Raw genomic sequence first — 15,795 nt, 5'->3', positions numbered from 1 at the left:
TCCTCCGGGGTCCCAAACTAAGCAGGTAATGCCCTTAAGAAGCTTCAAACAGATTCTTAGGCTCCCGGGGTAACAAGTGTCAGAGCGAATTCCAGGATCCCAATTCTTTCTTTTACACCCATCTTTGTCGGGATCTGTATTTTTCCAACTGGGTGATAAGTAATTTGAATTCTCACTGTAGCTACCAAACAGCTTCCTAGACCCATTCAGTTGAGCTTTACACCAACCTTTGCGTTTAAACTTAAAGCTTCCAACCATGATGAACCTTGCAGGACAAATCTTACCACTGGCCATCTTCCTCTTACTCTTAATGTTACAAAGAGCTCTAAGTTGACCATCCGTCTCCAGTAGCCCATATTCAAGTGGAATTAGAAAGCTAAGGGATATGAATTTTACCCACTTGAATGTTGTGAAGGATGATGGCAACTTAGGGGGAGGTATTTTTAATGAAATTGCAAGCTCCACTCCCTTGTGCTCTTCTCTGATAATTACCACCTCTTTGCAAACTTCTCTAATTTCAACCTCTTCCTCTTGGTAGCTTTCTTCCAATTCAATCTCTTCTTCATTGCTTTCCAAGGGCATGGGAGGTTGTGCTTCTTCTTCTTGAATCTCCATCTCTTGATCAACCTCTTCTAAGTCTTCAACTGTGATATGCCTTGGAGGTTGTACACCCTCCTCAGCATTAATTTCAAACGTCTTGGAAGGGGTTCTATGACTGGACTTTCCCATGGAGGTTCAGCATCTCCTAAGTCTTCAACCACTTCTTCTTCTTCTTCAATAATTCTGGCTTCCTCTACTTGTTCCAGTACAAAGTCATGCTCCGTACTGTTTACTGGAGTTTCTAGTATCTCCTTCATGCTACGCTCTTTTATTGATTCTTCATATGTAGCCATGGGAGCACTTTGAGTGTCCGAGCATCGGGAACCTAATTGACTTATCGCTTGATTTAATTGGTGAAGGGTTGCATGAAATTGATCCTTGAGACGATCCGTTGATTCTTGTTGCGCTCGGCTATCATAGGTAGGATCATAGTGCTCTTGGATTAATGGATATGGAGATGGCAAATATTGAGGTGGTGGTGGGATGGGGAGATCATTCTGTGATTGAAAAGGAAGTGCACTAGAGCTTGAGGGTTGATTGTTGAAGGTATTTGGTGGTCCGATTTGGGCGGCGAGAGCTTGTATAGTAGAGTTTAGATCGGTAAGTGCTCTCTCCATGGAGGTTTGGGGTGGATAGGAGAGTTCATTTGGCTCATAAGGTGGTTGGTATGGTGGATATGGGTTAGGGTCATATGGAGGTGAATGGTGTAAAGGGGCTTGTGAGTTTGGTGGTCCAAAGTTATATTGAGGAGGGGGTTCATAGGCGTATGGTGGTGGTTGTTGATAATCAAAAGAGCGCTCACCATAGCCATTGCCTTGATATGCATCACAGAATGGTTGTTGATAGTCCATTGGAGGCAGTTGTTGCCATGAGGGTTGAGTAAATTCTTGTGGCTCCTCCCATCTTTGATTCTTCCAACCTTGATGCCTGTTCTCATTATAGTTTCCATTCCTAACAATAACATTGGAATCAAACTTGAAGCGAGAGGGGTGAGAATTCATAGTAGCTGATAAAAAAAATTAAAAATAAAAACAAATTTAAATTAAAAGGTTATTTTAAATTTTTAAATTTGAAAATTAAAATTTGAAATTTTGAAAATTAAATTTTGAAATCTGAAATTTGAAATTTTGAATTTTAAATTTTTGAAATTTTGAATTTTGAAATTTTTTAAAAATTGAAATTTAAATATTGAATTTTGAAATTTGATTTTTGAAGTAAGATAAGATAAGATAAAAATTTTAAAATGAAAACCAATAACCTCTTAATTTACGAAAAAGCAAAAATAAAAACAAAAATAAAAACAAAAAAACAAATAAAAAGCAAATATTTACAATAACCAATAATAAGGCACACGTTTGCAATTCCCCAGCAACGGCGCCATTTTGAAAGAACTGAAGATTGATGGTTTAGAAGTTATAGTAAACTCTCGTTGTAAGTATAGTTACTAAACCAAACAATCAACCTTTCTTACAAAAGTTTTGGTTGTCACAAGTAACAAACCCCTTTAAAATTGATAACCGAGTATTCAAACCTCGGGTCGTCTTCTCAAGGAATTGCAGGGAGGTATGTTCTTATTATTGGTTATGAGTTTTTAGAAATTAGGGGTTTTAGAAAGTAAGGGAGCAGTATGTTGGATAAGAAGAATAAAATAAATAAATAATTATAAAATAAACTCTTGGCAAGGTATAAAAACAGGAAGTCATATCCTTATCAATTGTGACGAAATTTGGATTTTAATCTCACTTTGTTAACCTCTAACTATGAAGGTAAATCAAGTGGATTAATTAGCTTAATCCTCAGGTCCTAGTCAATTCCTATGGAAAGACTAGAGTTATTGGAGCAACTCCCAATTTCAATCACTGCTTTATTGACAGCTTTAGCGTTACCAATTACTTAACCAAAGCCAAAAGGAAGAAAATATCTAAATTAAAAAGCATCAATATAAATAAAGTGAAGCAAAATTAAATCTGGAAATACCTCAAATTGCATTAACAAAAGAACTTAACTCTGACATAGACATTCATAAATTAAATTGAGAAAATAAATAAAAAATAAAAGAACATTAAACCTGGGATTTAGAGTCACTCCTAAAACTAAGAGAAGTCCTAAATCCTAATCCTAAGAGAGAGGAGAGAACCTCTCTCTCTAAAAACTACATCTAAATCCTAAAATTGTAAATATGAAAAGCTTGATTATGAATGGATGTATTCCTCCACTTTATAGCCTCTAATCTGTGTTTTCTGGGCCGAGAACTGGGTCAGAATCAGCCCAGAATTCGCTGGTTGCGAATTCAGATTCGCTGATTTTCGTCACTTGCGACGCAGCCGCATAGAGCACGCGGTCGCGTCGCCTAGCGTCAGGGCAACTATGGCATATTATATATCAAATCGAAGCCCCAGATGTTAGCTTTCCAACGCAACTGGAACCGTGTCATTTGGACCTCTGTAGCTAAAGTTATAGCCGTTTGAGTGCAAAGAGGTTAGGCTGGACAGCTTAGCAATTTCTCCAACTTCTTGTATTCCTTCCACTTTGGCATGCTTCCTTTTCATCCTCTGAGCCATTCATGCCCTGTAATCTCTGAAATCACTTAACACACATATCAAGGCATCTAATGGTAATAAGAGAGGATTATTAATAAGCAAATATAAGATCAAAGAAGCACGTTTTCAATCATAGCACAAAATCAGGAAGGAAATATAAAACCATGCAAATATTATGAATAAGTGGGTAAAGAGTTGATAAAATCCACTCAATTGAGCATAAGATAAATCATAAAATAGTGGTTTATCAGCCGCAAACTCCACAAAATGGTTTTCTAAATCATGCTGAGCTCGTAACGCATAGGGCAGGTTAGCCATCCTCACTACCTCTCCGTTAACGTGATCAACCTCATCCGTGGGTTGCCATTAGGGTTTCCTTTACACACCAAACAATCGATATCAAGGTGATCAGTCTCAATATCTCAAGCTCAGTGCTTCAATTATATCCAAAGGCACTCACAAACAAGCATGCTATGCATATCAATCAGATATCCTAAATAGCACGAACGAAAAATGACCCAGAGTGTGCAACGAAGCACAATCGGTCCATCCCTTAGGCTCACGATGATGAACCACTCTGATACCACTAAATGTAACATCCTAATTACCCTAAGTCTTACCTCTAGCCATAAGACAAAGGTTAATCAGAGGTTACGACAGTTCTATGGCTTATACATATTTATATATAGAAGGAAATAATATACTCTAGAAGCCCAATGAAGGATATAGCTCAAAGCAGGATTTCGAAAGCGCAAAACGTACTAACGAAACTACTCATTTAAGGCACAAAAAATAGATATAAGGAAACAGAGATAAGTATATAATAATCATAAGAAACTAGCCACGGCTCGCGGAGTTTAAGTCGGCTAGCCATATACAGACGACTAAAAACTGAAGTTTTAAAAAAGCTTATACAAGTTTTGTTCTATCAATTAAAAGCCTCTAGGCAAAGCAAAAATACAAAGTGAGAGACATATACAAAATAACCCAAAATGATTCAAAAGAAATATCTGGATCCTCCGCTTCTATCACCAAGCAGACAACTCACCGAGGTGGGTTGCGACCTGCATCTGAAAAATACAACAGAAAATATGGTATGAGAACCGGAGGTTCTCAGTATGGTAACAGTGCCCAGTGATGTAAGATGTAAGGCTCCGGGATGCTGAAGGCAATCCTAGAACTTCACATCACATACGGATACTCAAGCTTAACGAAATAAAATAAATAAAGAACTTAAAGCATAAGCTGGGTCAACTAAACTTAGGGGAATTCGAACTAATACTAATCACACCGCTATATCCCACAGCCTTCGCCAACCGAACCTCCATGCGATCCCATCGCCACCGCCTACCTAACCTCCTTAACACCAAACAAACACAGATAATGCAAGCAAGGAAAGCACATGTAGTATTCATACATGTAACAAGTAAGTCAAGAAGCAAGTAGGCATATTATACAATTAGCAAACTCAAGTAATCAAAGCAAACAAGCATATAGAAGATGCATATGATGAATGCCTATCATATTGGCTCATGATATCACTTGTCGGTCCATAAATGCCAACCCGACACATCCTTTCGGATGTAGCTTTTCTGCCGCACCTTCGGATATAGTGTCGGGCACACTCTATTGACTCACAGATATAGTGTCGGGCACACTCTATTCACCCAAGGATATAGTGCCTGGCGTACACTATCAACATCCTTCAAGATCATTCATTCCTTTTTGAGTCCTTAGCTCATCACAACCATCATCAAATTCATAATTTCCATTCGAACTCATCAGTTCATCAGTTTCTCAATTTATTATCTGCAATTTCCCAGTTCACTACTCTTCTCCTTTCTCAACCAATCTCATCCTCGGTATACCAAAAACCTAAACCTCCGTTTGCTAACCTTTCAAAATGACATCAACCAAATCTCTAAAGTTCTTTCCCAAATTCTCATACCCAAAATTAAGCCCAAAAGTCTAAAAATGGTGTCACATAAGCTTACAATCTTGTTGGGAAGGTAAAATAGTTGAAAATAAATTTTAAATTTGAGAAACAGGGCGTGTGCGTACGCACAAGGGTGTGCGTGCGCATGCCCAGGAAGTTTCAAAACGTGTGCGTACGCACAGGTGCCAAAATTCATACTGTCTGTTCACTCGCACAACCTGTGCTAGCGCCCCCAACAAACTATCCTTCCCAACTTGTGCGTGCGCACAAGGTTGTGCGTGCGCACATACCAGAAATCACAAAATTCTGCAACTATACAGAATTTCAGATTTTGACACCAAGCTTTGAATGATCATAACTATCTCTACAAAAATCCAAATTTTACAAACTTTATATCAATTTGAAGACTTTTCAATAATCTTTAATTCTAAACAAGTTTCAACACTTTTTGAAAATTGAGGCACAAGTTATATTCCGTCAAAGTTCACTAAAAACCAATTTTTACCAAAAATACTAACACTCAAATTTAACAAACTCTCAATCCAAAACAAACTCAATCACTTTTCAACCATACCAAAACAACCCAAAATTCATACCAAACACTGGTTCAACCATTTTCTCAATCACACAACCTTCTAAACCAATTAACAAGTCTAAATCCAACCTAATTCACATTTTCCAAATTTCCATTAACCTTATTAACATCAATATAACTTCTCACCATTTCCATCATTATCCAACTATACCACATCCAATATTTAATATCTCAAATTATCAACCTCTTTAACACTCATCAATCCAAACATCAAATATAAAACACTATAATCAATCCTCCACCAACACCTTCACCAATCATCATTCTTTCACTATCAATCTTCATCAACAACCTCATTCATACTTTATACCAATAATCAACAATATACATTCATTCAAATTCAATATGCATCATACCTCAACATCATTATTTAACAACATTTACAAAATTAACTCGTCAAGCATCATCAACCAACCAACCAACATCAACAACCACTACAAATCCTCATCAATTCCAACAATTTATCACCAAACAATAACTAACATTAACCAACATTATAAAACATCATTAGCACCAATAATCCTCAATAATCACCATCATCATACATATATCACAAACAACCACATATCCAATTCAATCCTATCCTATGGGTCACTAGCCTAAGTGTCCAGAAACATTACATATGCCATAAATGAAACTGAAACCATACCTTGGATGATACCCAAACGCACCAAAACACCAAAACAAAGCCACCAAGCTTGATCCAAAGCCTCAACCAACTTCAACAAACACCAAAGCTCAAACTAACAACACATATATCCCCAAAATCAAAACTTAAGATACACAAAATAACTAAACACAAGGGTTTAGTGGAACTTTACCTTATCCAACGTGAGTAGGGGTAAAATCTAATAATTACCCGCTACTAGAGATCACCTAAACAAGCAAAATCACAAAATCTACTCAAAACCCATAACCAAAATCGTGCAGAAACTTAGGGCAGAAAACTGGGGAGTGAGCTTCGAGTTTTTACCAGAAAAACTTAGATAGAAAGGAAGAGCTCGTCGAGAGCTTCGCGTGGCCGTAAACGTCTTGTCAATCAGAATTTCGGATCAAAAGTTATGACTCTCGGAAGAGGAGAGTGAATAGTAACTTCTCTTCTCCCTCTCTTCCCTCTATGCTGCGCCCCTCTCTTCAAATTGAAGAGAAATGAGCTGAAATTCTCATTAAATGGGATATAAATATTGGGCCTTGGGCCCGGTTTGGGTCCGGTCCAACCCGTTAGCGTTTTAAGTCCGTTTGCCCCACTTTGGGACAAAACCTTTAAGATTAGTACCGGGTTTTTACTTCTAAATTATTTTTACCTTTTCAAAACAATAAATCCATTTTCAAAATATTATTTTTCTCAAAACACAGTACCGGACAGGCTTACATCGGTTCGACCGGTTCGGCTGCCAGTTCTCGGTCTTTCGCAGAAAATACATTTTCTGACTAAAAAAATTCACTGAAATCAAATTTCACATTTTTATGTTCAAATTAAAACTTCTAAATTTTGAATCTATCTCGGGCACTTAAAATTATTATTTTTATTAAAACGGTTTTGCGTGAAAAACTCCGGTTCTTACAAAGGCCGCTTTTGAGTGCGTGCAAATATACCTCGGGGCTGAGGTCCGGGATCTCCAAAGTTGCTTTTGAGAACCGGGTCATGTAGTCCTTCAGCCTCTCATGCTGTCCTTGTTTGATATTGCTAAGATAATTCGACCCATGCACATATATTTTTGAGGTAGCAAAGTAGTCGATGAAAGATCGTGCTAACTACTCAAAAGATGAAATTGAACCTACATGCAACTTAAAAAATCAAAGTAATGCAGCACCATCTAAAAAAATTGAAAAAGATCTACAAAGTATATGATCAAAAGCACCGTTAAAGAACATCATTGATTGGAATTTGGTAACATGGATGCGAGGGTCTCTGAACCCTTCGTAAGACTTCAATGTAGTAGGTAGTACGAAGTTCTTTGACATCTAGAACTTTATGATGTCTTCTGAAAAGGAGTTTGAGATCGACAGTTTTTCTTTCGGAGGGGTGACCTCCTGAGAGTCTGCATCCCGAGATTATACATCATTCGAGAGTGCATTCTTGGGATCTCCAACGCTGCCCTTACGTGTTAAGAGTAACATTTTTCTAGCTTAAAACATATCTAGGTGGGACGATTTACGTGAGAATAGGTAAAACACAAAGACTCAACATAACTTACGTGTGAATGGCTAAAGCTCAAAAGCCTGTGACGCTTTATGTGAAGAAAAAGTCTATAAATTAAGGGGTATGGTGTAACCTGTGTTCAAACGTGTAGAAAGAAAAGAAAAATTACTTGAGAGTGTGTTGTTAGTTCAGCACAAAAAAAAAAAAATAAAAGCACAAGTGAGGATGTTATTTTCTCTAGTAAAAAGCATATTGGTGTGTTTGTAAATCTATCAACGAGTTTGATGGATTTACAAAATAACATATTACAGAAATTGAGAAAGTATAGCAAAAAAAAAAGTGTGAAGTAAGTAATTTTTTTTTAGAATTTCTATCTCACTTAAGTAAGGTTATGTTAAATTTGGAAAGTATGAAATTCAAGACGATGACAACATGCGAGTTATATTTCTGTTTCATAGTCAAGTTAAATTTTCATATTTGGACGCTATGGAGTTGTTTGTGAGGATGATTAATGTAGATGGTAGTTCAGGTAGATCTGCCTCGAATTTTTCAACTGGCAGGATAGAGGATAATTATAGTGTCATTCCAACGGGTCAATAGGTTAGTGCCTATGTGTCATCTCCATCGCTTGTAGCAGATTTGCATGCCCAGACAGATGATGGAGATGACTTGGTTGATCTGCATACCTTTGGGGAGCTTGCACATACAAAGGGAGCAACACTTGTATTGGAAAGTGCACCTGCATTCATGGAAGTCAGAAATAGAGATTCAGTTGCAAAAGCTTTAAGAAACAATAAATTAATACATGATAATTGATTTTGGTAACTAATTTTAGTGTGCAAATAATAATTTTGTTCTATTAATAATTTTAAATTGAATAAAACAAATTTATTAAAAAATGATCTCCACCTTATGTGAGGATAAGTTATTTGCGAGTCTCATCATAAGTGAAACAGCATTTATGATTTTGGGATTACCGAAAAATTCCAATCAAGATCTTTTTGGTAGCAAAGTTTTGCATAACGACAAAGGTTGTTAGCATCATGATTTTTAAAACTGGACCGGATCAGCCAATTGAACCGTTCCGACCGGGAATCAGAGAACTATAATTCGGTCTATACTAAAAATACCGCCATTATATAAATCGCTAGTAAGCCGATGAATTGGCCAGTAATCGGACGGTCCGACCGAATCGGGACCCGGCCGATTTTCATAAAATGGCCAAAAATGGTAAAAACCTAATTGCTTTGTCTCTTCACCCCCGGGCCCTGTCTCCCTTTCTGTCTTTCATTCAGAAACAAATTGAGCCAAAAAAACCCTAGCCTCGCCACCGCCGCAAGCAGCGTCGCACTCAGAGCCGCCGTCCGTTGCACTCAAAGCCGCCGTCCGTCTTTCCATCTGTCCGTCTGTCCATCTAGCTTCCCTCGTTCTCCAAGTCTCGAACCCCTGTTGGCTTTCACCGATCGCAGCTTCGTCTGCTAGCCGTTGTCTGGTAGCCGTCGCTGCGCCAAGGAGGACGACCTTGAACTTTCGCCGCTGCCGCCGTCGTCTTCTGAACGATATGTCTGTTCGGTCTCTGCCCTTGGAAGCTGGCTCGTCAGTCGTCAGTGGTGAAGTGAAGAAGAAGGAATAACAGTTCTTGTCGTCTGGTCTTCATCTGCTCACCGTCGCGCTCAACTGCTATCCGTCATTGTCTACCCAGACTGCTAAGATCGAAGGTCAGTGCTCACTGCTAGGGCTTGTTCTTCGTTTTCTTTAATGCTCTGTTCTGAAGTGAGAACGAAGGTTTAGGATTCTGCTAGTACTACTCAGATTGTTTTTTTATTTTGAATGTTTTTGTTCTTGGTTCTTTGTTCTTCGGTTTAGGATTCTGCTACTGCTAGTGCCAGATTGAATTGTTAAAGATTAACTCTGCTTTCTGCTACTGTGCTTGTTCAGAAATCAAACCCTCTTCGGGCTTGTTCTTCCAAGGTCAGTGCTCATCATTTTTTTTGCCCACTACTAGTGCTAGTGTTCACTGTTAGTGTTTTGTGTTTTTTTGGCTCACTGCTTGATGATAAAGATTAACTCTGTTACTGGCTTACTAGCTTGTTCTGGGTTGATTAATTCTGTTACTGGCTTACTAGCTTGTTCTAGGTTGATTAACTCTGTTACTGGCCTACCGATTGATGATAGATTGATAGTGATAAATTGTTGATGATTACTGCTAAATTGTTCAATGGTTATTGATTATTGATATGTTTAGATTTCTATTAATGTTTATATTAGAATAATATTTCTTTTATTTATTATATTTCTTTTTTTATTCTCATTCTATTTTTTGTGGTTTATTTATTTTTGATAAATTGATACTGATAAATTATATTGATTATTGATTAGCTCTGCTGGTGTGCTGTACTTTTTTTGTGCTCTGTTCCTTTTTTTTCGGTGTTCAATTAGGTCATTTAAAATTATGTTTTTTGTGCCTTCTTTGTTTTGCTGCAATGTTCAACATATGCTAATCTATTAATCTATTATCTATCTGTTAATACTAGTCTATTAATATCTATCTATTTATCTATCTATCTATCTATTAATTATTAATTAATTATTAATATATAATAAGCAACTAGTGCTTGATTCATTGCTTGACAAGTGTTCAATTTATTTACTCGACAAGTGGTGGGTTCATTTGCATGACAAGTGGCAAAATAAAAAATAGAAAAAGAGTTCAGGTTTTGAATTTTGAAAGCAAGGAAAAATTGATTTTCAGCGCAATCTTTGTATTTTTGGATCAGAATTTGAACATTTGAAATGAGAGTTATACTGAACAAATTTAAATTCAGATTTTAAAAATAAGATCATTACTTGATTTCTTTTATCTCTCTCTCTCTTCTTTCTATTCTCTCTCTCTCTCTCTCTCTCTCTCTCTCTGTGATTGAGCAGATGTGGAGTATACACAAAATAATTTGTGGTTCAAAATACCTAGACAAATCACCAATGAAGAAGTAGAAGAATCTCACTGGTATTGGAACCAGTAACCGGCCAAGAAGATAAAGAATGGCGGTTGTCGGTGTTGCAGTTAGGAGAGTGCCTAGCGAAAAAAAAAATAGAAAATGGTGGCAGAGGCTCCGAACCTGCTTCCATCGAGCAGTAGAGATGAAGGACAATATGCGAAAGGTGATAATAGTTGTTGATGCAGTGTCGAAGAGAAAGAACAGGGGCAGAGGTGAGTTGTGAGTTGTGTTGCTGCAGTCAGTGAAGAAGTAGCTAGCGGCAAGTTGACGATACCGGTGAAAAGAACGCAAAGATCTGAGAACCTGCCATTGACGGTGTTGCAGAGGTAATTTGCTTCTTAAAAGTTAGAATAATCATCTTTGCAGAGGTAATAAATTTTTATTCACAAAAAACTTTTTAAAATTAAAATAATTATTAATATTAATGAATATTCACTAATAAATTTTTATAATGAATCAATATTTGAACCTGGGCTACGCCCGGGTTTTACACTAGTATATCTCATCCGGGGCAGGCTGTGCAGGTGGCCTGGACTGGACGGGTGCCCCAAACGGCCCGGCAATTGAATGTGACAGAGCAGTGCAGGTGGAAGGAGGAGTGGTGCACGAAATTGTGATCTCCAGGCTCGAACAAATCCTGGTAATGGCTCCAAAGCTTGGTGCTCTGATCTTAATTCATAATTGTCACAACTTCGATACAACTAACCAGCAAGTGCACTGGGTCGTCCAAGTAATACCTTACGTGAGTAAGGGTCGAATCCCACGGAGATTGTTGGTATGAAGCAAGCTATGGTCACCTTGTAAATCTCAGTCAGGCAGGTATAAAGTGATAATGGTGTTTTCGAATATTATATAATGAAATAGGGATAGAGATACTTATGTAAATCACTGGTAGAAATTTCAGATAAGCGAATGGAGATGCTTTTCGTTCCTTTGAACCTCTACTTTCCTGCTATCTTCATCCAATCAGTCTTACTCCTTTCCATGGCTGGCTTTATGTGATACATCACCATTGTCAATGGCTACTTTCGGTCATCTCACGGGAAAATGATCCAATGCCCTGTCACGGCACGGCTAATCGTCTGGAGGCATCACCCTTGTCAATGGCTTCATCTTATCCTCTCAGTGAATAATATGCTCACGCACCCTGTCACGGCACGGCTATTCATCTGTCGGTTCTCGATCATGCTGGAATAGGATTTACTATCCTTTTGCGTCTGTCACTAACGCCCTGCAATCGCGAGTTAGGAGCTCGTCACAGTCATTCAATCATTGAATCCTACTCGGAATACCACAGACAAGGTTTAGACTTTCCGGATTCTCTTGAATGCCGCCATCATTCTAGCTTACGCCACGAAGATTCTGGTTAGGAGATCTAAGAGATACTCATTCTAGCTTAATTCATGTAGAACAGAAGTGTTTGTCAGGCACGCGTTCATAAGGGAGAAGGATGATGAGCGTCACACATAATCATCACCTTCATCACGTTCTTGGGTGCGAATGGATATCTTAGAAGCGAAATAAGATGAATTGAATAGAAAACAGTAGTACTTTCATTAATCTTTGAGGAACAGCAGAGCTCCACACCTTAATCTATGGAGTGCAGAAACTCTACCGTTAAGAATACATAAGTGAAGGTCCAGGCATGGCCGAGATGGCCAGCCCCCTAAGACGTGATCAATAGTCTCCTAAGATGAACAATGGATTAAAACTGAGACCAAAGATGCCTAATACAATAGTAAAAGGTCCTATTTATAATAAACTAGCTGCTAGGGTTTACATGAGTAAGTAATTGATGCATAAATCCACCTCCTGGGCCCACTTGGTGTGTGTTTGGGCTGAGCCTGAGTGTCGCACGTGTAGAGGTCATTTGTGGAGTTGAACGCCAGCTTTTGTGCCAGTTTGGGCGTTCAACTCTGGTTTTGGCTCCTTTTCTGGCGCTGGACGCCAGGTTTGGGTAGAAGGCTGGCGTTGAACGCCAGTTTACATCATCAATTCTTGGCCAAAGTATGGACTATTATACATTTCTGGAAAGCCCTGGATGTCTACTTTCCAACTCAATTGAAAGCGCGCCATTTCGAGTTCTGTAGCTCCAGAAAATCCACTTTGAGTGCAGGGATGTCAGAATCCAACAGCATCAGCAGTCCTTCTTCAATCTCTGAATCTGATTTCTGCTCAAGTCCCTCAATTTCAGCCAGAAAATACCTGAAATCACAGAAAAACACACAAACTCATAGTAAAGTCCAAAAATGTGAATTTAACATAAAAACTAATGAAAACATCCCTAAAAGTAACTAGATCCTACTAAAAACATACTAAAAACAATGCCAAAAAGCGTATAAATTATCCGCTCATCAAGGAGTACCACCCAATGCAAAATGGTCAGCAGCAGGCATCGTAGGAGGCTCGTTCAGATCGACATCTAAAGGTGCCTGTGTGCCAGAGCTCTGACCACGCCTATGGGCCGCATCATCCTCCTGCATGATAGCAGTAATCTCGTCTAGAAAGTGTGACCTGCCGAAGTCGGCATCAAACCCATCACCTGCCATGAAGTTTGAAAACATTGTCCCCGGCTAACCCATGGCGTACTCTCCTGAAGTGTCTGGTCATCGGCTGGGACACCAACGAAGTAATCTGCAAGCGGCCCCGAACCAAGTCCACCGTCACCATGGTCAGCCCCGTCACCCATACCTGACCCGTACCACTCGCCTCTATGTCCGCCAACATGGGGACTAACACCACCAACTGCAAAATGCCCAGCAGCAACCCCCCCCCACGGGCCCGTGCTGATCGTCGTCATCGTCGTCACCATGATCACCGTGCTCGTCCGCCGCAGCACGCCCTCTCCGTCTCCCTCCATGCCCTCATCATCTTCCTTCATGTCGACCGTCCCCGTCAGCCTGGTCCAGCGACCTCCTCTCACGCTGGCTCCGTCGTGTCCCCACACGAGCTCTCCTCTCGACCCGACGCCTATCCGGCACATCGTCAACACGATCCATGTGAGGAACTCGCCCAGCACCCCTCTGTGACGCCTCCACAGGAATAGGAATGGCTTTCGGATCCCCCAAATACATCTCTGGTGACAAGAACCTCTTTTCATGCTGACTCCATCACTCCAGGAAGTCATGTGAGGGTTTAGGGTCTGCAACAACATCGAACCAGAGAACGTGGTCTGCACGGCTCTCCCAATGAAGATGCCAGAATTGCAAAGCGGACGGGAACCAACGATCACCGTCTCTCCCGTCCTTCGACATCAGAAAGTTAATGTTCAGGGCGGGCTGCGGACGGGGCTGGACTCCGCCGAACTGCGGTAGAACCCTATCTATCTGATGCCACTCTATAACGGCAAAGTATATCAGTGACGTCACAGACCACCACATCGCCGTATGCCAAGGCTTCAACGCCTCCGAATGCACAACCTGCAGTACCTCGGGATAGCTATACGGCATCCAGATAAACTGCACAAAGATTCCAACATTGTCAGGCCAAGTCATGCTCCAAATTCATAAAGTTTAGTTAATTAAATAAACTTAGCCGGTAGTATACTCACATCCCTGGCCTGTACCATGTCTATCCTCAGTCTCCACATCTGCACTCTAGGTCCCTTCTCGCTACCCGAAGGGTTGTAACCTGACCACCTGCATCTCACATGGGTGTTATGGCTAATTAAAAGTGTAACAGATGTGTAATACATTACAAGCGTACATGGAATTAACTATTTTAACTTGAAATAGAAAAGTCTGAGTAGGGTACCTCGAGGCCAACGGCCAACTGCACGTATCATACCCGGCAGACCTAAACCTAGGAAAGCGCCAAAAGATCCAGGACTGAAGTAGCTGAAGTGGGCCCGCTAACTTCACCACATGTCTGTTCGCCACTCGGCACATGCACCGGTACAACCATGCCAGTGCTGCAGACCCCAGCTGTAAGTACCCATCTCCTCAAGCCTAGCTATGTAGGGAAGCCATCTGATGTGAATGCGGTTGCCGGACTTGTCGGCAAACAGCTGAGTGCCCAACAACATCATGATATAGGCACGAGCAAAGCGCCACACAGTCTCCTTATCGGCTCCCTCGGGGCACTCTCCAAAAGTCTCTTGGAACCAGGTGCAGTTTACTGCGAACTTCTGAACCTGGCTTGGAGGAGGAATCACTCCAAGCAACTCCTGGAACCACACCCAAGCTGGACGGCCACCCTGGATGTATATCTGGAAATCTGTAAGGCAACCGCTGACATAACGCCCATCCACTGGCAACCCCAACTGGTACGCCACGTCCTGAAGTGTGATCGTTCACTCTTCGAACGGCATATGGAAGGTGTGCGTCTCCGGACGCCACCGCTCGACGAAGGCACTGACAAGGGGCTCATCTAACCGGAACCATCTATCGTTCAGCCTCGCAAGATGGTATAATCTGGCCATCTGCAAGTACGGAACATACCGCTCATCGAGCCGCATGCCCTGTTGCCGCCGCATGCTGGAGATGCATCACTGTGGCTGCGCATTACATGGACAGCATTATTAGAACCACTTAAAAAACCAGCAACAAAAATAACTAACACTAGAAATCACTTATGGAAACCACTAACAGAATCTACATGCAAAACCAATATAACAAACCACTAGCAAAACCACATGCTTAAACCGCTAACATAAACCACATACAAATCCACTTATGAAAAACACATGCAAAACCACTATCATAAACCGCTTACAAAACCACATAGTAAACCACTTCCAATACCACCAAAATAAACCGCCAAAATAAATCATCAACAAAATCGCATACAAAACAACTAATAAAAACCACTAATAAAAACTACTAACCTAAACCGCCAACAAAACCACATGCTTAAACCGCCAACATAAACCACATACAAATTCACTTACGAAAATCACATGCAAAATCACTATCATAAACCGCACACAAAACCACACAATAAACCACTTTTAATACCACCAAAATAAACCGCCAAAATAAACCATC

At 40.1% G+C, this 15,795-nt stretch overlaps 1 protein-coding gene across 1 annotated transcript; it reads right to left on the bottom strand.

The window, feature by feature from the left end:
* Nucleotides 1-13,920: 13,920 nt before the first annotated feature.
* Nucleotides 13,921-15,192, bottom strand: LOC140181271 (serine/threonine-protein phosphatase 7 long form homolog). The gene is made up of 5 exons (XM_072224802.1): nt 15,184-15,192; nt 14,833-15,086; nt 14,671-14,778; nt 14,361-14,448; nt 13,921-14,268 (listed from the first exon to the last, which is right to left on the bottom strand). The coding sequence occupies exons 1-5, from the start codon at nt 15,190-15,192 to the stop codon at nt 13,921-13,923; spliced, it is 807 nt and encodes a 268-aa protein (XP_072080903.1).
* Nucleotides 15,193-15,795: the final 603 nt, after the last annotated feature.

The sequence above is a fragment of the Arachis hypogaea genome, chromosome 18 (genome assembly GCF_003086295.3).
Source record: "Arachis hypogaea cultivar Tifrunner chromosome 18, arahy.Tifrunner.gnm2.J5K5, whole genome shotgun sequence".
In the NCBI taxonomy this organism is placed as follows: Eukaryota; Viridiplantae; Streptophyta; class Magnoliopsida; order Fabales; family Fabaceae; genus Arachis; species Arachis hypogaea.
Note: the sequence above shows the minus strand (reverse complement) of the source record. Positions and strands in the feature narration are given on the sequence as shown.

What these genes read in the sequence shown, in the direction of transcription:
- LOC140181271 (XM_072224802.1), bottom strand. An exon ending in GAGTGGCGAACAGACATGTG is followed by an intron (nt 14,449 to 14,670) that starts GTGAAGTTAGCG and finishes TGTGAGATGCAG; the next exon opens with GTGGTCAGGTTACAACCCTT. An exon ending in ACATGGTACAGGCCAGGGAT is followed by an intron (nt 14,269 to 14,360) that starts GTGAGTATACTA and finishes ATCTTTGTGCAG; the next exon opens with TTTATCTGGATGCCGTATAG.